At 44.2% G+C, this 23,556-nt stretch overlaps 2 protein-coding genes and 1 pseudogene across 2 annotated transcripts; 2 read left to right on the forward strand and 1 right to left on the reverse strand.

Annotated features, from left to right (window-relative positions):
• The first annotated feature begins 536 nt into the window (after positions 1 to 536).
• On the forward strand, positions 537 to 2,666 carry LOC124656164 (protein MAIN-LIKE 2-like). The gene is made up of 4 exons (XM_047194957.1): positions 537 to 968; positions 1,626 to 1,702; positions 1,791 to 2,414; positions 2,511 to 2,666. The coding sequence occupies exons 2-4, from the start codon at positions 1,640 to 1,642 to the stop codon at positions 2,664 to 2,666; spliced, it is 843 nt and encodes a 280-aa protein (XP_047050913.1). The 5' UTR covers positions 537 to 968; positions 1,626 to 1,639.
• A 1,232-nt stretch (positions 2,667 to 3,898) lies between these two features.
• On the forward strand, positions 3,899 to 5,364 carry LOC124655501. Its single transcript, XM_047194382.1, has 5 exons — positions 3,899 to 3,957; positions 4,113 to 4,363; positions 4,431 to 4,506; positions 4,593 to 4,688; positions 4,775 to 5,364. Exons 2-5 carry the CDS (start codon positions 4,140 to 4,142, stop codon positions 5,105 to 5,107), a joined length of 729 nt encoding a protein of 242 aa, XP_047050338.1. The 5' UTR covers positions 3,899 to 3,957; positions 4,113 to 4,139; the 3' UTR covers positions 5,108 to 5,364.
• A 7,564-nt stretch (positions 5,365 to 12,928) lies between these two features.
• On the reverse strand, positions 12,929 to 17,092 carry LOC124653453 (annotated as a pseudogene).
• Between the last annotated feature and the right edge of the window lie 6,464 nt (positions 17,093 to 23,556).

Consider the following 23,556-nt stretch of genomic DNA (forward strand, 5'->3'; position numbering starts at 1 on the left):
CCAATTTGGTTGTGTGTTTCATGGTGACCCCATGGTCGGGAGGTGCCGAAACAAGGGTTTTTGGGGCCAAAGCGGTCTGACTTGGCCTAAAAATGGCAAACCACCTTGGATTGGGCCAATATTTGGTACACTAGTGCATGGTGGCATTCCACACCCTTTTTGGCTTGGGTTTTCCAATTTGGTTGTGTGTTTCATGGTGACCCCATGGTCGGGAGGTGCCGAAACAAGGGTTTTTATATTTGACACACTAGTGCATGGTGGCATGCCACACCCTTTTTGGCTTGGGTTTTCCAAGTTGGTTCTGTGTTCATGGTGCCCCCGACGCAAACGGACTATTCGCGCCTCGCGATCATTTTCCCGTCCACCAGGCGACGCAAACGGACGCCCGCGGACAATTTGGACGTCCGAAATGCGTCGTCCCGTTGGAGATGCCAAAACAAGGGTTTTGGGGGCCAAATTCTAAATATTATTTTTTTGTAATATTATATCGTTACATAATATTATCTATTTTGACTTCAAAATAAAATTATAGATACTATATTTTGGCTCCGATGGAGTATATATATCGTTACATGAAAAAACCGACCTTGTCTTCTGGGCAACGATCGTCAGAGACGTGGCGGGCGACTTGGAAGGACATTTGGGATACACGCGGGCAAAGTGGAGACGACGGTTTACATCAACGAAAATAGAGGAACTACTTCCATTAAGCGCGATCGTACACAAATCAAAACAAATAGTAGTACGTGAGGAGTGGACATATGACAACTGCCTCCCGCAAGCATCACGATTCATACCCATTTCTCTCTTCTCACTTTTAACAGGACTGGAAGTTCGCATCTGAATGAACAAGAGGACAACCCGGCGTCCTCTGATTGCTCCCCTCCACGCGGCACAGGACCTCACTCGGCCGCACCGCCTCACTGATTAGCTCCGGCAACTTACCACAGCGGTGTGGTCTTCACCCTGTAAGCTCTTCTCAACTGTCTCTTCTTCCTCATCTACCTGAGACACCCATCAGTCTTCACCTGCAAACCCATCTCTCTTGTACGCCCAGTTTCAGTTTAAGGATTCAGATGCTAATCCATCAGTCGACAGCAACCTAAACTGTAGTAACCAAGTAAACCGATGAGTTCATCTAAGAAATTTGGATAAGAATAATTACAACAAATAATGTAAAGACGCATCCATATGCAGAGTAGAGAGAAATAGGTAACTTAAAAGGAAGCTCTAAGCCTCTAACTAAGATAATCATGTAACTTTTGCAAAAAAACTGTACTAACTTTTGCAAGAAATTAAGAGAAGGCAAACTGAATGTTCTTTTAATTGTACTTGTTCAGTCCAGATCAATGAGTACAGAACAATTTAATAAAGGCTAGTTTCTTTCATGTTCTCTGTACTTTGCAAATGATACTGCAAATGAAACGTGTCAAACAGTAAACTTGAATCATGCTCACTAAAGTTTCGAAGTTCTTTCTCTAGGGAACAGCAAGAAATTTGAAATAAATAAATATTACAAACTGTAAACATGGGATGGGTGTGACCAAATTAATACTATACTGATGCAAGCAGTACACGGCAACATTCATACCATTCTGAATTAATGTTCAGTTATCTTTTTGCAGAGTAATTGCGAGAAATGGATACTTCCACTGATAGTTTTGATCGCACAGGGTTACCATTCAAAGAAGAAACAGATGACGTATATTCATGCCACTTTGCTTGAAATCTCTTGGTAAATATGACCAGATAGTTCTTTTAGTCTTACATATATTTCATGTGTGTTGCAGGAACTAGGTGTAAGACATGCAAGAATGAAGTTGGCATGCTCACCAACTAGATTTGCAAACACCATAAAAGGTTTCTCACCTGCCCACATAACGGCCATTGAAGGAAAAACCGGACTTGCGGGACTCCTAAAACTGCAGAACACGTCTCTACGACGTATTATGCTAGTGAGGATTGCCAAGCGATACAACAGAGATAAGAAAACTATTTGGATCCGTGGTAAGGATATTCCTATAACCGAAACGGACGTGGCCCAAATAATGGATCTTCCGACACAAGGGGAGGATATCAACCTCCGCACAAAAGGATCAGAAAACATAGAATTGTTTAATGCTTACCAATCAAACGGCAAACTTATGGTGTCTGCCCTTGAGAAGCAGATTAGAAGCTCCACATATCCTGATGATCACTTCATTAGACAATTTGTTTTGTATGCCATTGGCACTATTTTAGCACCCTCAGCAAATGACTATGTGGATCGTAAATATTTGACCCTTGTTGAGAATGTGGCAGATATTCCCAGTTTTAACTGGGGGTGTTTCACACTCACTCACTTGTTGGATTCCATCCTAAAATTTCAATACCTAGATCAAACTTCTCTTCAGGGAAATTTACCCTTGCTGCAAGTAAGTGACATAACAGTAGCTCACGTTCAATGCATCAACCATACAAATATCCTTATGCTGCATCACTCCTCACACATTAACTAATGTTTCATGCAGGTTTGGTACTGGGAGCACCTCCGTGCTGGGGCGGCTTCTTATGCTCCTAGACCACCTCCGCTGATGGCGCGATGGGATGAAGCCAACGCAACCTTAAGAACGACGGCTTATGCTCTTGGAGGACCAGATCGAGGAGATGTGCTTTTCTATACATAAGTATTTCATTTTAGCTTATTAATTTCTTATGACTGATGTGTTGTACCTTTTGCAAGGTTGTCATGAACATTTGCCATGAGAATGGACGGCGCAACGTTACCAATGCTCATCCTACCATGGCAACAAAAGGAGAGAGGCATGCGGATGCACATTTCAGCTATGAAGCACAGCCACCATATCAGGGCATAAGCAACCAACAAGTAAGTCCATCAAAGGCACGTCTTGTTCAATACCTCAATACCACAGATAAGCTAACACTCAACTAACTCATTAACCTTCATTCACAATGTGTTGTTATTTATGTCATAGATGGACTTCATAATGCAAACTATCTCAAAGCATCGCCAAGAACTCGAGAAAAAAATAGGCAGACAACTATTTGACATGGAGCACAAAATTGACTCCAGAATTCTCGAATTGACTGATGAGGTAGGCGAAATTAGGACTGAAAACGCTGCTCAAACTAGGTTGTCTAGGGTGGAGGACGAACTTCTTCAGGTCAAAAGGGAATTCCAGGTATCTATACTGGAACATCAATTTTACAAGCATCTTCCTATATATAGATATATTATGTATTTTGTGGTACAGAGATTCAGATGCATGGTTGATGCCAGCACGCAATCAACGTTTACGGCTGCATATGCCCAGGTGATAATTGTAGTCCTAGACCTTGCTAATATGAATGGATTTCTGATCAATGAACAATTTTTTTTGGTAGAAAGAAGGCAATGTTAGAGACGATAGGTTATCACCAAATCCTCCGTTCGATGCATCTACAAGATCAACAGGTCAGGCTGCTGCAACAACACCCGCTGGTGATCACATGGTGCAAAACAAGCCATTGGAGAAAGATGTCACCGACCAAACCACACCATCTCCAAAGCCTGTATTCGACAATGATTACAAGTTGACGGACGAAGACATAGAGGTGGCAGCTTTCCTCCGCCAAAGTTACGAAGATGCTGATGTAGTTGACGTCGGAGAGACGGTGCTTAAAGTTCATCACCTAAAGCAAAATGTCATAAAAAAATTCATTTTCGATGAGGTATGCCTCTTGCATTGCTTCTCGTTGAACTATTCCAACCGGTGGCATGTTGCCTGATCGCGGATTTTGCAGGTTATTCATGCATATGCCCACATTAGTAATATAGAGACTGATACTACATCAGTTCTATACCCCAAAGATACCAGGAAGCTGTTACAATCATACGGGGGTACCGCTCGGACACATGGTCCCAGCGAAAGCAATTGGCTTGCTCGTATAGCAAAAAAATGTGTGGGACGCCGAACGGTATGTGTGTTTCCTGATTTTCCTACTTCACAGACTTTCTTATTTCATAATCACAAACTACATGCAACATTTCATCTAGTCGGTCCCATCAAACTTTATTTTATTTGCATATCGAAATGCTTCCCTATACTGAGACTGCGCTAATTTTGCGGCAGGTTCGAATCCCGTTCAATGTAAACAATATGCACTGGCATCTACTTGTGTTGAATTTCGACAAAGAAGAGATTCAAGTCCTCAACTCTCTGCCGCTTATTCGTGACGAGGCCAAAGAAACTACACTGGTGGAGTGCATTCAGACATGCATCATAGAAGCAGTCCAGGGCGGCTTGGTACAAACACCAGGTCCCATCAACATTACAGAGTGGAAAAAAGTATGCTATACAAACATCCCACAACAGGAGGATGGGTAAGTATTGAATTCTACATTATTTTCCACCTACAGAATAGTACTGAACTTTAACTATACATTTCAGCTATTCTTGTGGGTCATACACTCTGAAATACATGTTGTATTGGGACGGGGAAAAGATGACCGATGATTTCACACAGGTGAGTGGAACACTAATTTTATTTTCTACCCTTTACTTACTATGCCTACGTCGCCGTGCTAACATATGCATTGCTAGCACATTCAGGCACAAATTCATATTTTCAACTGGAAAATATGTACAAGCCTTCTACGTTCAGATTGTAACATGCTTCGACTAGAATCCTATGAGAAACCTATACTGGTTAGTCCGACACAACTGTCTTTTCAATTCAGCAAAATCTTCCATGTTTGCACAGTACAACTAACATACCGGTTTCTGCTCTACAGAAGAAGGCCTACAAAGCTAGAATGGCAAAGCTTGACAAAGACAATGCTGCAGATGACGACATCCAGGTAATCAGCAATCCAAATGATGCCAGCAAAAAGGAAGAAAGCCCTCCAAATGATGCCAGCATAAAGGAAATCAGCCCTCCAAGGCCAATTGGTAGCCAAAAGCGGAAACGCGGGCGTCCAAGGAAGATTGAAACTCTTAAACCTACTAATCCTGTAAAGGATCAATATAAATTAGCCACAGATGCTGTCACTGGGCTTGTGGAGGGAAGAGCACGCAGGAAATCAAATCCTGGGCCCCAACAGGTCAGCCCATACAAGGAACTATGAAACTCACAGGGAGTGGCTGTCAAGGGTAGTTTCAGATGAGCTGCTCTTATAGCATGTGACAATTTAGACACAGCCATGTTCTTCAATCTATGCCTATACTTAAGTTCTGCCATTTTGTCAATATTGCTGGTAAACTTTGTAATTTTAAATTCGAACCGATCTGGAGAGTTGTTACATTTTAATGTAAGCCATTTGTTTGGCTTGACTATTCTACATGACTACTCAATGCTGCAGTGTTGTTGGTGTGTTATTCAAAATTATCCTCGAATCTCGAGTTAAGCGAAACTTGCCTTAGTCTCCTTCTGTTATCCCTTGTCATCAACCATTATGAGATTTGGTGAAGACCCATAAGCATATCGCAATGGGCAATATACAAGTACAGTGCTATATTGTATGTTTACTGCTCAACTGCTCATTATCAGCCTTAAAACCATCGTTTAACATCCTAAAGAACAAGTTCTATAATCTTGTGGAATGTCAAAAATTAAAGATAAACATATGCCATGCATGTCCAATAAATCAATAGATACCATGATACACTTAGCCTAATTATTTACTGCTAAAACTTATTCTTAAAGTAGTCGATGGCAATCAACAGGTAGTAGGATCAATTCATGCTTAACCAAGGCTTGACAGTGGTTCTATTCTTAAAGCAAATGGCATTCAGAGTAGTAGTGAATGTCAGCAAATGAGTTTGAAACTATACGCTCTATAATTCTAGGTACAGGAGGATAAATCAAGGAACACGAGCTCCATCCAGGACGTTGATCCATTGGCCAAGCAACCATTCTTACTGCACATGGCCATCGGTACATTTGCAACTCGGAGACATAACCAAAAAAAAGTGCTGCACTGGACCGGACGCACCTGATTATCATGTTCAACGCCTCCAGTACCTCTGACGCATCGCGCCGGCATCACGCGGCGTCCCGGCCACCTGCAGCTTCGACACCGCCGGGTCCACCTCCTCGGCCCCCGGCGCCGCACCGGGATGCCGTCAGAGAGGCACTCTGCCTCCGACATGTAGTGCCGACGTGTCCTCTCTGCCTCCGACATATAGTGCCGACGTCTAGTCGTCCGGCGGCCCCGAATGTGGCATTTCGTCATGTTCAACACCACCAATGCCCCATGTGGCATTTCGTCAAACAGCTTCCACGCAACGTTGGCGAGGTCCACCGTCGTGTACATGCCCATCAGCAAGCTCGCGGTCTACTCGTCCCACCACCCCTGGGCAGCCGTGCCGGGGACGCCGTCTCGGAGGCGCGCTAGTCGTGCGGCAGGACTGGCCACCCGTACGCTGCGCTCGGCAGCTACAGCCAGCACCACCTCCTCTGCCTCATCTCAGTGGTCCAACGGGGGTGAACTGGAGGTTGTTCGAGAGCTCCTGTCTCGCGTACGGTGAGGTGTGAGTGGTGTAGGTCGTCCTGGGCGACGAATCCCGTACGGCGCTGCACGGCGCGGCCACCGGCCAGGGCGATGCCGGAGTGGCGACCGGGCAGGGCTACCAGAAAGGGTAATTTGTGCAGGAGATAGGGGATGGAGGTGGTGAGCGAGCGTGGATGGGTGAGCCGGCGGGGACGGGGCGGCGGTGCGAATGGAGAACAGGGGCGGCGACGGGGGGATGCGACAGGCGCGGCGGCCGCCTCCGTGGCTGAGAGTTTCTTTTTTTTTTTGAATCACCGTGGCTGAGAGTTAAGGCACAGAGATGAGGGATGCCATCTAAACGCAAAATGACATAACTACCCTTCTAGTAAATTAAAATAAATGAATAATTCCAGTACTTTTCAGTACTTTCCAGTACTTATTTTCCAGTGCTTCCGGGTGCTACTACTTTATCCACCGTCGAATTAAACTGATTGAAGGGCTCCTAAATTCCCCAACCATAGTAAAAGTTGTAAAACTCGACACGGCTGAAAAGGGGAAAATGTTCGCTCCACCCGTGCAAGCTTGGAGATGGCGCGAGCACGCGCGCAACCACGAAAACTGGCGGGACAAATTTCGTCACATCCCGCTGATTTGAACCCCTTATATCACCACACGGATCACCGCCCAAAATCTCGTCTCCACCCCCCCCCCCCCCCTCCCCGCCTCCCCATTTGAGCTCTCTGTGCCGGCAGAGGTTCACTGATGGCCAGGTAAGAGGCGGAGACGCGGGCTTCCACGTCTTCTCCGAGCTCGGCAAGCGGTTCCTCTCCGATGCCGGTGAGTCTCCTAACCCTAGCTATGTATAATCTGTGAGCATGTCGTAGATCGGATTAGTTGATTTGGTATATCTGAGCCAGATTGTAGGTTGTAGATAGTAATCTTTACTCAATCTTGCTTAGTACATGTACATTTTTCTCTAGCAATTGTTGTGCTTGAAGGTAGCTATTCCATATTGTTTCAGTACTTAATATGTAGATCTGGACGAAATCAACCTTACGTGTGTCATATTAGTAAGTATTCGTGGTAGATCTTGTCGTAATTTTGGTAATGTACATGCTTGTGTGCTACATTTACATATAATCTTGCAACTGTGTATTGTATTAACGTTCTACCTCGACTGATTTATGCCGGCTTTGTAACTGACCCCTATCTAGGTGTACACCCTCGATGACTTCGACCAGACCTGATTGATACCATTACAATATCTTCTCTTTCTTAATAGATGGCCCCATTTTGCTGGTCTCACAGCGAGCCACGTCACCTCATTAAAAATCTTCACCTTTCCCTCATTATTTTCAGCCGTATGCAACGTTTTTTTTTCCAGCCGACACGGCACGAGCGGAACGAGAACAGTTTGGTCGCCATACCCACGGGAGGACCGAATGACAGTAGCCAGACCCACGCGCATCGAGAAGATGGGCCGACCGAACGCACTGGCCCATCACCCGTTCGACCACCACGAGTCCACGACTACGTTCGTCTTTCTCGCCAGGTCGCCCGTAGATCTCTCCCCCACCACAACTCCGCTCGGTTCCTCTTTGCCAATTCCCGCATTCAACGCAATAAATCCGTCCTTAAATTACATCGATGAAACGCCCCAGTGTTGATGGATTATTTGCCTCTTCATATCCTATTCCCAAGAGTAACCGACGAAGGTTTTCATCCCTTTTAAGCAATGGAGCAGATCCACTCCCGTAGCCCCCACACCGGGGTGATAGCAGATCTGCTCTGATGGAAATCGCCGATGGGAAGAATTTGCAGCTTCGGTTCTACACGCTCACCGCTGTTGGTCTTAGTACCCCCCTTGCTTGGTAGGTTTGTCACTCAGTCCGCCAGCGTGACCCTTTTTCTTTTAATACCCACAGATTGGCAATACTTCACCTGCAGCGGCGATGTATCACAGGTGCATGATGAGATAAATTGGGTCTTCTTTAAGCACATTACTGCTGCTATGACCATGTAAGTTTTTTCCTCTTATTCCTCTAGCTGTTTGGTTTGGATTGTACATCTTTTCCCATATTGAATTGTATGTGAGCAGATTGATATTTGGGGATTGCTGCTGGCACAATGTAAGTGATGCTCCGGTGATTATGTAATCCAAGAAGTAACATGTCTAAAAATCATAGATTTTTATTTGTTAATTTTCTTTTAGGAAGTGTACCCCAGCCTACTGCGAAGGTGAGCTTTGTCTATATTTTGATTTGCTTCTATGGCGTTTCATGCAAGACTAACACATTTTATTTGACTTTTCTTCTACTTTCTCAAATATAGAATCATCATACATATCTCTGTAAAATTATAAGAACTGCTGTGGAAATTTTCACCACAAGTTTGCCTGAAACTGTAGAAAATCACACTCATGTGTTTTTCACTGTACATGTTTTGCTATTTACTTTCTTGACTACAGAATAAGAGGCGCTGCTTCTGAGTGATTAACCATCTGGACAATTGGTAAATGGTTTTGTCGTTGCCTTCATTTCAACTATTTTCGTACTAATGTGTCCATCAGACAGTTTTTTATTTTCGATTTGTTCTATTTACATGTTTATAAGGTTTGATAAGATCCCTTTGATGCAGCTCCCTTTCAACAGCTTCTGCTACCGATCTTCACTGTTCAAATATAGAGGCTACTACGTATGATTTATTTATCAGGAGTTCAGGACAACAATCATTACTATTGTTTGGGGTTCAAGCCCTGTGATGGTTTGTTCGATTTTAGATTTGATGTCACTAACATGAGAAAAAAATAGGAGGCTGGTACATATACTTAGGGCTCAGATTTCTACTACTTATTGAAGCCGTTTTGAACTTTGCAACCTCTTAGCGTTGCCATGTTAATGCTCCTGTGGGTACCGGTACCTACATTGCTACTATATTACATGAACGACTCTTCTTTGTGTTTGTGTGTACGAAAGAAAGAAAAGTACTGAGAGTTTTCTTAATATGTTTTACTGGAGGGCCAACAGGATTCGTGCTCATACTATCACTCCACACAGTCCCCATATGATGCCAACTACTACATCCTTTCTCACCACGTCACATAAAACAAATTCTCTAAAATTCAGCATCGAATGTATCGGAAAAATATTATAGCGTTTAGCATTAAATTTCAAATTCATGTATTTTGGTCATCGGTATACAAAATATATAAATGACTGGATCACAACAACTTAAGATTGAATATATTGGTGAATCACATTTTTCTATGAACATTTACCGATCTCAAATAATTTTCATGTGCCCATTGTACTCCTTACTTTTCCCATGATTTTACTATTATTCCGCTCTTTCAATGTTTTTGTTTAACCAAAGCTTAACTCAAGTTATACTCATATTTTCATATCCTAAATTTCCGCGGCAACGCGCGGGGTTTCATCTAGTTTCCTTAATTCCTGAGACCTAGCTAGCACCCACTTACACACAGGACGCGGATATGAAGCCGACGGCCTCCCCTGCAGTCGCTGCTTGTTGATGAACATGACCTGGCAGCTGAAACCTTGAACACCAAGAAGAGGGTTAGCAAGGTTTGTAAAGCCCACACCACTGTTGGGGACTTAAGTTGGGCAAGTCCACTATGAAGTGGTCACATGGTCTTCAAGCAATACCTATGGAATATTTTTTCATATAAAACTCACTGAAGACATTACCCCATAGGAATTGTCAATAATTACCACAAACACACTTAGGGGCAGTTACCCTTGTGGGTGCCTGTAAGGCATTTTTGGAGTGACATCTATGTTTAATTCTCTACCTTGCAATTCATGAAATGTTGTAGTTCCAATTGTTTCTTTCTGCTTTTCTGGAAGAACAACACTACCTTGTCCTGGTGTAAGTGTAAGTTGACAATTTGGATCTTTGTTTTCCTCATGTGTAACCAAAATTAACTTCATGTGCCACATTGGAGACAAATTTAGTGAAGTTTGTCGGATACAAGAAATTCTCTTGTATATTTTCAAAATTTTCTTGGAAAAATTGTGTAAACTCAAAATACTCCTTGTCTTCCTCTTTGTGCCTTTGTAGAGTGCAAACATCTAGTTGCAGGGAAGCTATCGCAAGGGCAGATGAATTCTAAGACTCTTTTAGTGGTTCCATGATGCAAGGGAAGCTATCGCAAGGGCGGATGAATTCTAAGACTCTTTCGGTGGTTCCACGATGCAAGTGAGGGATTTTTCAAGCTCGCAAGGAACGGACAAACCTCACTACAAGATGATCTGGCAAAACAAGTGGCATTTTTTTACCAAATTCTACCAGATCCTACCATCAACAACACCGCCGCTAGCACCTCCCACCTCCGTGTGATGCACTAATAGGGGTCAGGTGAGGAATTTTACTATCGCAGTTTTTGCAGCAACCAACCCAACTTACATATTTGCACTCTAACGTTGCCGCCGCCGCTAAGCCGCATCCGATAACACTACGCCGCTTCCGAAACCATGAACATATGAGAATGATTTTACGAGAGAACCCAACTTCTCAGCGCTCAAGATCCATACCTCCTCCGAGAACCACAATCGGATACCAATTGATAAGCCTAAGCGTGCAAAATTCAGAACAATCACAAGAACAACATGAATATACTCACGCTACGATTTATATTACCTAATCTAGGGTTTACAAGATTGATAGGCCAACCGAAACAACGAAAAGATCAAGATTACACATACCTTCTACTAAATCAATCAGTTGAGACCATATATGTACTATAAAACAGTTGAATCAATGAGAAAACTATTTCGGTGAAGAATACCGAGAAGACTAAATAATTGGGTGAACCCTGTTCAACCATTGTTGCCGGTGGCTTTGTTATTGCAACCGGCCCGGCCATCACAAGGCAAACTTGCGACCTCCACTACAATCCACCATCCATGAATCCACCTCCGCGAAGATCCAATGGCCCACTTTTTTTTTCAAGAGTTTATTAAGGTGCACCATAACTTCTATTGAAGACATGATTGCAAGTACAAAGCAACTACAAGACGCTGTGAACAATGAGTGAAGTACGAACTTCACACAGTGACAGTCTTAAAACAGATGGCCCACTCTTCTGAACCCCATCTTCTAGATGAAAGCTCCCCTTTTGCTTGAATACATTCTGGTGTGGAGCGTACCAACAGTTCTTGTAGGGGTGGATGGGACTAATCATTGCAAGAACATGGGTGCTGAATCCCCTACAAGACTTGTACTTCAACACACTCTTAAAGAATCCTCAAAGCGGAGTGGATATATGATATTTCCCTAACTGCCTAGTGATTCCATTGGACGCTACAAAGTGATCTGCCTGGACAGTTTGATAGGAACATAACTGAACCTTCTCAAGGCTTTCATGGCGTCCACTTTCTTTGTACACGTTTCCGTGCCTAAAGCAAAAAGGGTAAGTGAGGCCTTTCAACTTTCAGATCTGCCTTCGAGCTGAGTTGATCACTTAGTAAGGGTGTACAGTGGTAGTAAATTTCGCTTTTCTCTCACTATGAGACATATATACAATAAAAGAAGCTGAAGCTACCATCATTTGCAAATAATAGAGGAGGATGATTTACTTGGTTAAACATGCATCGGATCGATTGAGACGAAACACCTAATCAGATATACTAAGAAGTAGGGAACCTTGCCGCCAACCCTATGTGCCCCCTAGATCTGACATATCTTGTCAAAGAATGCAGTTGCCGTTTCGATTACTGTATGGTTAGTTGTTACGCTAATCATGGCAGTGTCGGTCATGCCTACAGAAAATTATAGCTTCCAAAGCCACAAGACAGCGTCCTTGTCATGCCATTGGGGCTCTTCCGACCGTTCATGGCGGTTAGTTGCAATGTAAACCTCACCAAGGATGTGGAACGAGTTGAAATTTCAGAATCACATCGTATTCCCAGTTCTGCTGGAAATGCGAACTTCAGGAATTAACTAACTGAAGTTCATGTGTCCAGCCCCCCTTGTTTACATCTGAAAGTTTCTGGATCCAACACCACATGTGGTTGGCGCACAAGCATCTGATGATGGGGTCCATGCGGAGATGATGCCTTGGAAGATGAGATGATGCCTTGGAAGATGGGATCCTAGGGAGGAACAGACAAACATACACACTGCAGGGAATGCAGATAATTTTATTGTTTTCTGGTCGTCGTTAAGGTTTTTCTCTTCACTCGAAAATCAGTTTCTGCACGAAAGAACCTGAGATCTTTGCAAGAACTTTCACAAAGTAAGCTGTTTTTGTTAAATTGGTTTACTACAGTTCTCAGCCTGGTTTCCTAAGCTTTTTTATCTTGAAGATGAAACTGCGGTGCTTTCATACTTTCTTCCACTTTTGAGAAGTAATATTTTTTCTCTTTTGCCGTTAGCACAAAACAGCAAAGCAGCAGACTAACATGCTCCGTCAGTGTTTGACTGCACAACAGAAGCAGATCAACCCTTACCTTATGCAGCAACAATGATGTGATGGGCTCTGATCGTTCCTTTTGATTGTGTGATCTATTAACAGGAACATAGTAGTAACTGAACAATGAACATACAAGAATGTACATGTACACCCCCAGCCTTTGGCTACTCAATAGAAAATTTGTAGACTAACGGCGGAAATTCTACTAAACTGTACCAAGACCTCACTAGAAAACTTCAAATTCCACCTCCTCGGCATTACTGAAGTCTAGGCATTTGCCTTCTTTCTTCTTCCGTACTGTCGCAAGAGTCACAACGTCGCAAGGTCGTGTCTCTGGCGGGGCAGCAGATCGTATCAAGGCCCAATTCAAGCCTTCAAAGAAAGGGTGTTGCTTGATTTCGGCTGCTCCTCTCAACGTTCCCAGTCTGTTCTCTGGCTCCTTGACTAGCAACCCTCTGATGAGATCTCTGGCATTGCTGCTGACAACTGGGTTATCGGGGAACCGGAGATTCTGGGAAACAACATTTGCCAATGTTTCGTCATTTCCAGGACCTCTGAAGGGTGTCTTACCGTATAGAAGTTCATAAAGGAAGACACCGAAAGTCCACCAGTCAACAGCACTCCCGTGGCCATCCCCTTTGATGATTTCTGGTGCGAGATACTCATGTGTGCCAACAAAGGAATTGGAGCGTGCTTCTGTAGGCTCTACAACAAGTTGAGGCAGTCTCTTCAAGGAAGATTTAGGCTTCCGTGGCTTAGGTATCGAGGGACGTGGCCTGAAGCAAGACGTTTGGGCACAAGAGGTGGGCTGGAGGCATGACGAATTCATGCAGTTGCTCTCAGCACAAGGTCCTGCATGTTTCTTTGGTTGGTGATTTGCTGCTACAGACGATGATCGGAGGAGCACGGCACTAACAGAGCACCTCAGAGAGAGATCGAAGTCTGATAGCATGATGTGACCATCATCACGGACTAGGATATTCTCTGGCTTAAGATCACGGTATATGACTCCCAGCATGTGAAGATATTCCAGCGCAAGGAGAACTTCTGCAACATAAAACCTGAAAGCCAATGATTTTATTAGTACAGAACAGATGCATTACTAATTATTACTTATCTTGAGAGTGGCACACAAGTATGTACAATCATAGATGAAGTGATAATAGAAGGTAAGAATAAGAGATGTAGCACGTGAGTAGGTAACATTTCATGGGAATCTAACACATGATATGATCCTTGGCACCGAAAAAAGCAAAGCTGGTCACATAAGATTGACGAAAACAACAAACTAGTAAAGGATGTTATGGTGGAGTAATGGTACATTTAAGACCATTCAGGTTATCAGGTATATTGAGACTAAAACAGCTTTTATTCAGAAGAACATCAACATGCGTTTACGCTGTAACTACAAAGAGATCTTTGTTTTCAAACTTTTAGCATGCATAGTAACAAAGTAAAATTTTGGAACATCAAGAACTGCTTTTGTAAACTTAAGACAACATAAGGTGGTGCATTGGCAGAACATTTGAACTTGTAAGCACTAGTCAAAGTTTAGATTTGCTAACTCATTGATTGAAGTAATGAAAGGAAATACACTAATCATGTACATTTCCAGAGTATTAAATATCGATATGTTAGTAAGCTCTAAGTACTCAATGACATGTACCTCGCAGATGGCTCTGGAAAGTTTCTACCAGGCTGTCTTTGACGAAGAACATGCAAATCACCACCTGGACAGTACTCCATGACCAAGCATGAGAGATTGTCTGTGGTAAAATGGGCATAAAGAGTGGGAAGGAAAGGATGATCAAGCATTTCAAGTATCTCTCTCTCAGCCTGTGCTCGCAGCATCTTCTTTCTACTAATCAGGTACTCAATATCCATAACCTTCAAGGCAAACAAGCAATCCGAATCAACCAACTCCGCAAGATACACAGTCCCAATGTCCCCACATCCAAGCCTCTTCAGAAGCTTGAAATTATCAAGTCCTAAGGATCCCTGTTGCAATGCCAACTGGCGAATGGTTATCCAACGGAGATCCTTCGCCATATGGGGCCTGTTGTTATAGTTGCACAAGCCAAATTGACTCTCATCACTGATACTAGTGCTACATCCATACTCACTAACACTGCTCTTCGAATGTTGGGAGCACTCGCCTTTTTCCTCTGTTCTCAACCATTCAGACGATCTCTCATCAGATTCTTCTGGGCCTGGATTTGTCTCCTGTTCCACACAGCTGGTAGGATTTGTAACACTGGATGCCGACGAGCAGCTGGTTGATGCAAGGGAAATGGACTCCTTTGAAGAGCAGAATTTAGTACTATTGGAGGAATTACCAAGTGAAGATTGTTCTTCTTTCATTTTACTCTTGCTGCTGGCTTTGCATCGAAAAGCTGGCTTCACAAGCCGGGATGTTGTGATGGGTTTGCTCAATATAGGGAGTCTGGGAGAAGTATCATCAGTATCTGCAGAAACTTTTCCACCCAATTTTCCATTTTGCACAACAGAGCTCTCGCTTTCTCTAGTGTCACCACTGATAACATCTTGAATTCTGACCTTCCGTATATCAGCTGAGGTAGAAGACGCAGAATGCATGGAGGTGACTGCACTTCCATCAGCTGTCTCGAAATCACAGTCTTCACTATAGTCACTTGTTCCTCTGGATGAATTCTTACTGATATTTTCTGGGGTGAGTGATATTTCAATCAAGTTCATCTTGTCATCATCATGCACAAGGCTTCCATCGCTGCTCTGGACCATCAATGAGGCATAAAGCCTTTGGATAGTTCCAGCTTCTGATGAACTGGATGACCCAGGCGACATGGACAACCTCTTCATCGCAGCCATTTCTGATGCCTGGGAAATGCAAAGCCTTCTCAGCGCCTGCTTCATATTAACAGGCTTAGAGCATATCCCGATGCCAGCAGTTTGAGATGAAGCTGACCTAGATGTTTTCCTTTGAGCATTCTTCAGGAAACGAATCCGCACCGGCCTGACCAGGACTAAGGGCTCGACGGTATGTCCTGCTATCAATTGCCTTAAGAAGCTGGTCGAGCTCATCTTCCACAGCGTAACCACGGCACCTTCCATCTTTGTCCTCAGGTTTCACTCTAACATGCAGCAAGCTGGAGCCACAAACAGGCGCTTTGTCCAATTCTTCGTTGGACTCGACTATCTCAGAGCTGCAACCAGACGACCCCATCACCCTCCAAGTAGACAGATTCAACAGACAGACAGACAGACAGTATGCCGGCTTATCTAGCTCACATCAGGCAAAGCCATGGAAGGCAGGCAGGTGATACAACTACACTTGTGCCTTTTACCAAGCGGTCGTCTAGGATGGAAAGCCTCCGCAGCTCGGAGACTCAACCAAAAAAAAAAATGATTATTATATTTTGGGCAGTGACCACCCTGCAAAGATGATGAGATCCAGAGTTAGTGATCGAGACATGGCAATAGTTACATCTCCGAAACTGCTGATAAATAAATTCGTAAAGGAAAGGAAAAATCCAAAGGCAGCTGATAAGCAAGAGTCCAAGAAGAAAGGTACAGATGCAATCAGAAGCGTTCCTATCACAACCGGGGAACATAGGCAGCTCAAATCAAGAACGCTGGAAGCAAACGTCTTGGGGGAAGAGGGCCAGATTTCCAGCAAGAAGCCATTTTTACTCCTCATTTCAGCTGAATTCTCCCGGAACATAAGACGCAACCAACACAACCCAGAACGGAAAGAAATATATATTTGCGCGAATGGATGCAGCTAAATCTGCCAAATTTCGAGAGGGGGAGGGAAACAAAAATAAAAAATTGCGTTCCATGAGCAGAGGAAACTGGCTTCCAGATCCGGCAACCGTGGTCCTCCTGGGAGGCCACATTCCGCAGGAGCCTCCACGAGCTCCACTGCAGCAGCAAATTTGGCGACTAATTCGAGCGCAGCCGTGAAGAACGAAAGAGGAGCCGGATTTGAGAGCATACAAGTTACTCCAGAGCAACGACGCTTACCTGGAAAAATGCCAGTCCGGATCTCGAAGCTGTGACTAGGAGCGGAGCAGAGTGGAGCTCGCGTTCGGTGGGTTCTCGGGGGTCGAGCTCCGGCGCTGAAATGCTAATCTTGGGAATGGCGGCTTCGGGGAAGGTGAAGAGAGAGACTCGGAGGAGAGAGGGAGAGAGGTTAGACAAAGAAGGGGGTGGATGCGCCCCACGAAGACGGAATCGGCCTGGATCCTCTCTGCAGAGACCACGGATGGAGCACGTCCGTGTGCCTCCATCGGCGCTTCCGCAGCCGTCAGATTGAGCAACGGACGGTTGAGATTATCTACCGCGGAAAGGTTTCCACCTTGTGGTGTCCAATCTGACCATGTGAATGGAAGCGCCGTATTTCGTTGGATCAGCTGCCACCGAGCTCGTACAAATTGAGATCTCTGGCGTCGGATGCAGTACGAGCTGTAGGAGGAACACGACTTGTTATCTCTCGCTCAAAATCTTTTTCTTTTTTGCGAATTCTCGCGCTCAAAATCTTGTAAACTTTACTCAAAGCATCTTGAGTAGTACTACCAGGGTTCCCGCAAAAGAAGCTATGTGAATCAACATTACGCATGAGCACCGCTAAAGTGGTCACAGATCGCTTTCCTCGCAAATGAAACAACACTGAAAATCAAATATCTTTAGAGCAAATGTCCAATCTTGCACCTCATGTTTTATGGTGATCAGATCACTGTAGAGAATGTGAAGTTACTTGCAAGTGTCTCTTTCGACGAAAACAAGTTACTTACCATTATGGCAAAAGATCTGCACGGATTACTAGATTTTGGTAGACTTTGTAAGCAAGATGCTTGAATGGGGCAAAGAAGAAGTTGAGGTGAAGAATCAAATAATTTGCCCTTGTCTGGTGTGGAATGAGGGCATGTCATATTCATACACGCATGAGATCTAGTAGAAGGAGGTGATATGTACTATAAGAAAGTGACATTGCGGAGTTAGAGGTGTATTAGTGATAGTTTTTAACATGTAAAAATGGCTAGAGTGTTATTTATTAATCAATAATAGTGGGGTATTACTTCTTTCTTACTCATTCATTCATGCTCTAGCAATAAGCAAATATGTCCACCATTAGACCGAAAATGCAATTCAACATCAATATTTTACAAAATGTATCGTCCTTGTTGAAATAAATGTATTGCCGTCCCTTTTTTAACAGTTTGGACTTTTAAATGAACTAGCCGACTCATTAATTCAGTATGTGATATCAGAGTCAATAGCTCTTAAGTCCAAGACCTAGCCAACGCATTATTAATCTAAAATAGTTGCGGCCTTTCGATCACACATCTATTGTCTTTCCGTATGTTGCTCTCATGCCGACTCCCATGTCCAAGATCTTTACGGAGCTACGGTCTTTCCCTATATCCATCCTTAACGTGGGGTGCCCTTGTCCAAGAGCTCGGGCATTTGAGTGAACTATTTATCTCACCGATTCAAAGGCCCTCGTGTTTTACACAATAAACCTCACCTTTTTCTATTAATAATCAAATGACGCTAACTAGTACTCGATCTATCTAGAACTAACTTAATCTCGGTCACCCAATTTCATGCTCAGTTCATGTGTAATTGAAAAGATGATGTGCAATTGCATACCCACATGTAATTGCATATCTATGTGTAATTTCAATGTGAACGGATATCGACAAAAATCTAATTGTTACGGAGTTGACCTAAAACGAACTTAATTCTCGATTAACATGAAACTATAAACGGAATAATCAAAATTTGAATCACACTTTCATGTGGTTTACCACGAACACAAGACAAATCAAGATCTGGACATGGAAAATGTTTGGCCATTCAGAGTGCGGCACAAAATTATCACTACTAGAAAAAGGCCTATAGCCACAAACATTATTGCCGGCGCACCAAAAAAGGTGCCCGCCGGTGCTAAATACTACCGGCGCACCATGTTTCGGGTGCGCCGGTGATGACCAAATACCGCCCGCGCATAAAAAATTTAGTGTGCTGGGGATAAGGGTGAAGCAGGTCCAAGCCAGCGCACCAACATGGTGGTGTGCCGGCGGTAAGGGGAGCTGCGATTTTTCCTCCCCACACCCCCCCTCGTGGATCGCCTGTTCAGTTTTCGAAAAAATCAAAGGAAATGATAGAAAATTCAAAAAATAAAATCCTTTGAAATGCCCATGTATTATGTCATCTAGTTTTAGCGAAAATTTGAAAACATGAATTTTGATATATTATGTAAAATAGCATCATGTTTCGATAAATCGGGATTTCTGGTTGCATACGACCTCCAATGAAAAACTATTTTATATCAAAATATATCTACGCGAAATTTTCTATCTGACTTCAACGACACAAAAATTGGATTCAAGTAAATTCAAAACAGAAACAGGACTTTTTTTAGGTCAAAAATTATTGCCGGTGCACCACCATATTTGGTGCGCCGGCTTTAACCTATGCTATATATACTGTAGACCAGTCCGCGGTCCTCACTTTCCCCTCTTCCTTCTCTTTTCCTCCTCCTCCTCCTACTCCTCTTCTATACCGATGGGCTCCTCCGGCTGCTGCTCCGTCAACCTCCTCCTCCTCCTATTCTACACCGACGGACTCCTCGAGCTGCTCCGACGACCTATTCATCCGCATGGCATCCTCCTGCACCAACGGCCACGACGTCATCCGGCCTCCTCCACCACCTCCGGCCTCCTCTACCACCTCCGGCTTCCTCCACCACCTCCGGCCTCCTCCACCTCCTCCGGCCTCCTACTCCTCCTCCAACTCCTCCTCCTACACCGGCGCGGCGATGAGACCAAGACCTCGGGATCTTCCGACCTCCTCCTGCACCTCCTACACCGGCACAGAGACACAACCATGATTCACGAGGTAGAGCTAGATCTAGATTTGATTTTTTTTTGTTTTCTTGTATAATTTACCGCCGGCGCACTAGAGAGGTGCGCCGGGGATAACGCGTGCTACCACCGGCATGTAACCACCGGCGGGCTCTAGTGCGCCGGCAATAGACTTTTAAGCCTTTACCATGTAGTGTATAAGTTTTAACATCCAAGGCAATATCACAACCGAAAATTCACCTATTTATAAAAGGGGGCTTTACTACTCATAAGTCAGTGTCGTGAAGATACAATTCAAAGCTTACACCAGTTCTCTGCATAACTAAGATACACATAGCCGCACAAGTTCAACAAAATAAAAAATAAAAAATAAAAAATAGGCGAACAAAATCATGAATATCATAGATCACCCAATTTCATGTGCGATTCAAGTGTAATTGGAAAAAAATGTGCAAATGCATACCACGTGTAATTGTACTTGTACACCTATGTATAATTTTAATGTGCACAAACCTCAACGCAAATCTTATGATTTTGAAGTTGATCTAGAACTAACTTAATTCTCGATCGACCTCAAGCTATAAAAGGAATCATCAAAAGTTGAATCATATTTTCATGTCGTTTGCCACGAACATATGACAAATCAAGATCAGGACATGCAAAATGTTTGGATATTCACAGGTTCAAACATCCAAAGCAAAGATTAGAGCATCTCCACTCAGCCCCCCAACATCTCCCAGCTGCGGCCCCAGGAACCCAAAATTCGCTAGATTGAGCCATTTTTTCATCCGGCGATCTTAGGCTGATCCCAGTTACCCGGGGCGAGCGTCGGATGGAGAGAAAAGGACGTGAAATGTCGAGAAGATGCGCGAAGAAACCCGCCCTGCCAGTGGCCCCGTTCGGTCAGCCGCACATGGTGCGGTCCATCGTCACCTCCTTGGCTTCTACGCGCCATTACTCGCCGGAGCGGTAGTCCAGTAGACACGCGGCGGAGTAATGGCACGCAGCCGGCGAGTTGACACACGGCGGTCCACCGCCGTCTCCTCGGCTTCTATGCGCCATTAATCGCCAGAGTCGCATTCCTATATATCCCCCTCTCTTTCCCCTTCTTCTTCCTCCACGCACCACCGCCGAAAACGCAAGCACCTCTCCCATCTTCTTCCTCCACGCACCCCGCACCATATGGCCGAAAGATACCCAGGCGACGGTGCAGCGGCGAACGGGTTCAGTTGTTCCCTCCACGGCTGGTATAGCAGTCGCGCACGTAGGTGTGGTGCGCCACTGGTATGTGTGTGGGAGTGGGTCAACTAGGCCTAAAATGGCGCATACCTTTTCCTAGTGCACCACTGGTAAATCTCACAGCAGTGGCGCACATGCGCAACACTAGCATTGTGCACTACTGCAAGCAATGTTGGGGCTAGCTGTTTTTCTAGTAGTGTTATATGCCTTTTCATAATGTATTATCGAAAAAAGGAAGAGATAGATAGTAAGTCCTACTTAAAATATTGGTGGAGGAGAGCAGTACGACTACAAGCCTTGATGAGGACTCCCTACCGAACTACTACCTCCGTCATTGCAAGATGATGATGATGTTGTTGTGAAGGTCAAGTCCAATGAAGTTAGGATTGGACCTATGACAAGAGCTCGTGCGAAGCTACTTAAACAACATGTGAATTCGCTCTTAAATGATACTTTGATCGATGAGGACTTTATACTGCCTAAGTCCTTTTATTTATGTATGATCAGGTATGAAGAAGGAGCAAGCATCGCACGAGGAGGAGAGGAGCAGATGGACATGGTGTTGGACGTGAGGACATCCCATGGACGCGCGAGGGAGGAGCGGGAGACATGCGCGAAGGAGGGAGAACAAGACGTCAAGGCCAGCGCCACGTCTGGGCAGCCCGGCGCTACGCCCGGCGCCACCAGCCCCTGCGTCGGATGGCCCGGCACAGACCGGACCACACACCGGTGCACACCGGGTGGGTTCATGGGGTTCTAGCCCTTGGCCCGGTGGCAGCCCAACGCCACGCCCGATTTCTGCCGGCCCGCTCGGCCCCTGGCCCAGTCCCACCGGCCCCTACGCCAGCCGAGTCCGAGTCAGTCTCGACCAGATCCCGATCCGGGTCGGTTTGTAATCGTTATTTTCGACTCCTTGTCGTCTTGAACCCCTATATAAGTGCCCAGGACGCCCCCAAAACAACTTTCGACCACGTTTAAGATAAACCCTACTTCATAGTTGATTGGTTTGCAACTCTATTGAATATATACACCAATTCACATCGATCTGGTATTTTGCTACTGAAAGTTTGTGTGATATGTTGTTCCATTGGCGATTAGAAGATTGCAATTTACCGCTTCCTGGTCGGCGGCTACGTGCGCAAGTGTGTGGAGTTGTGAATATCTAGCAGGGTTGAGAGCTGTTGCATTGGCGACAGGGACCAATCGAGAGACTCGTCAGCGTCATACAAGTTATCATCCACTTCATTATCGTGTATCTCCGCTATGTTCATCGTGTGTTCATCACCATCGACCTCGCTTACTGAGAAGATCAGGCAACCCCTTATCATCTTGGTATCAGATTTTAGTGTTTCCTCGGTAAGCCATCTACAATCCACCCCATAGTTGAGTTGTGAGTGTTTTCCTATCCAGAAAAATCCAAAAATATTAGGGTTAGGGTTTTGCCATAGCCTTAGATTGCATCAATTTCGAGTTTTAGTTGTTGTTCGTAGTTTATTTTTGCGTATCTTTTTCTTTCATCTAGTAGATTGGCTAGGGTTTGTGTTTTCGCTATCACCTAGTTTTCAGTTTTTGTTGCTCCGAGTCCACATAGCGTACAGTTTGCTTGTTCCCAACCATAGACACAGCCTTTCGATATTAGTGACTAGGAATTTTTCCAAAAGAGACTATTTTTACCGCTCGACAGGCTGCTCATTAGGTTTTCGGTGCTTTGCAACTTCTGTTGGCCGTGTTACAAGGAGAAGAGCCATCAAATCAAAAAATAAATAGAAAAGAAGCAAAAAAGAGCTACATTGCTGCGTGTATTCTACAAATAAAAATAAAACAAAAAGAGTGAAAAGAAAACGTGAAGTGCTAGTAAAATCAAGTGAAGGCCTAGTTTACTTTTCTGCACCCGTAGTTGAGCAATCTTGTGCCTATTCCGTTGAGCTTTGCTAGTGTCTATCGAGTGCATTGCAACCTGTTCATCCATATAGTTGCATTGCCACATTTATCGTCTTGCGTGAGTATCATTGGTTATTATACGGTCAGCGCTAGAGCTTATTATTGTTGCAAATAGGTAGCCTACCTACAGCTCCACATATATCCTGGTTTGTCGTGTGATTGTTCTTTTACCCTTGATATTCGCTTCGCTACATCCGTGCACTAGTTGTCAATCCAAGTTGGTAAGCAACACTAATTCACTTTGGTGAGGTAAGATTTACCTTTGTAATCAGTTTTGAGTGAGTTGTGAAGAGTACCACCACAGATTTTTGCTTTAGTGCACTAACCTACTAATCATATCTTTTAGTGATGCAAATGTTGTTGACCAAAAAAAGAAGAATGATGATCTTGTTTCTTGGAGGGAGTATGAAGCTTTTCGTGACGATCAGCGACATGAATTCCGCACCCAGGGCGAAGGACTTAATGATGACATTCAAAAGATCACCAAGACGCTTGACACTACCAATGAGACCGTCAATACAATCCAAGTACAAGTGACGGATATTCAATGTTCTCTTCAAGTGTTGAATCTTGCCATTGACAATCTGACTCAACAACGACAACAGTCACACCATGAAGATGAG

Source organism: Lolium rigidum, chromosome 5 (genome assembly GCF_022539505.1).
Source record: "Lolium rigidum isolate FL_2022 chromosome 5, APGP_CSIRO_Lrig_0.1, whole genome shotgun sequence".
NCBI classification, from domain to species: domain Eukaryota; kingdom Viridiplantae; phylum Streptophyta; class Magnoliopsida; order Poales; family Poaceae; genus Lolium; species Lolium rigidum.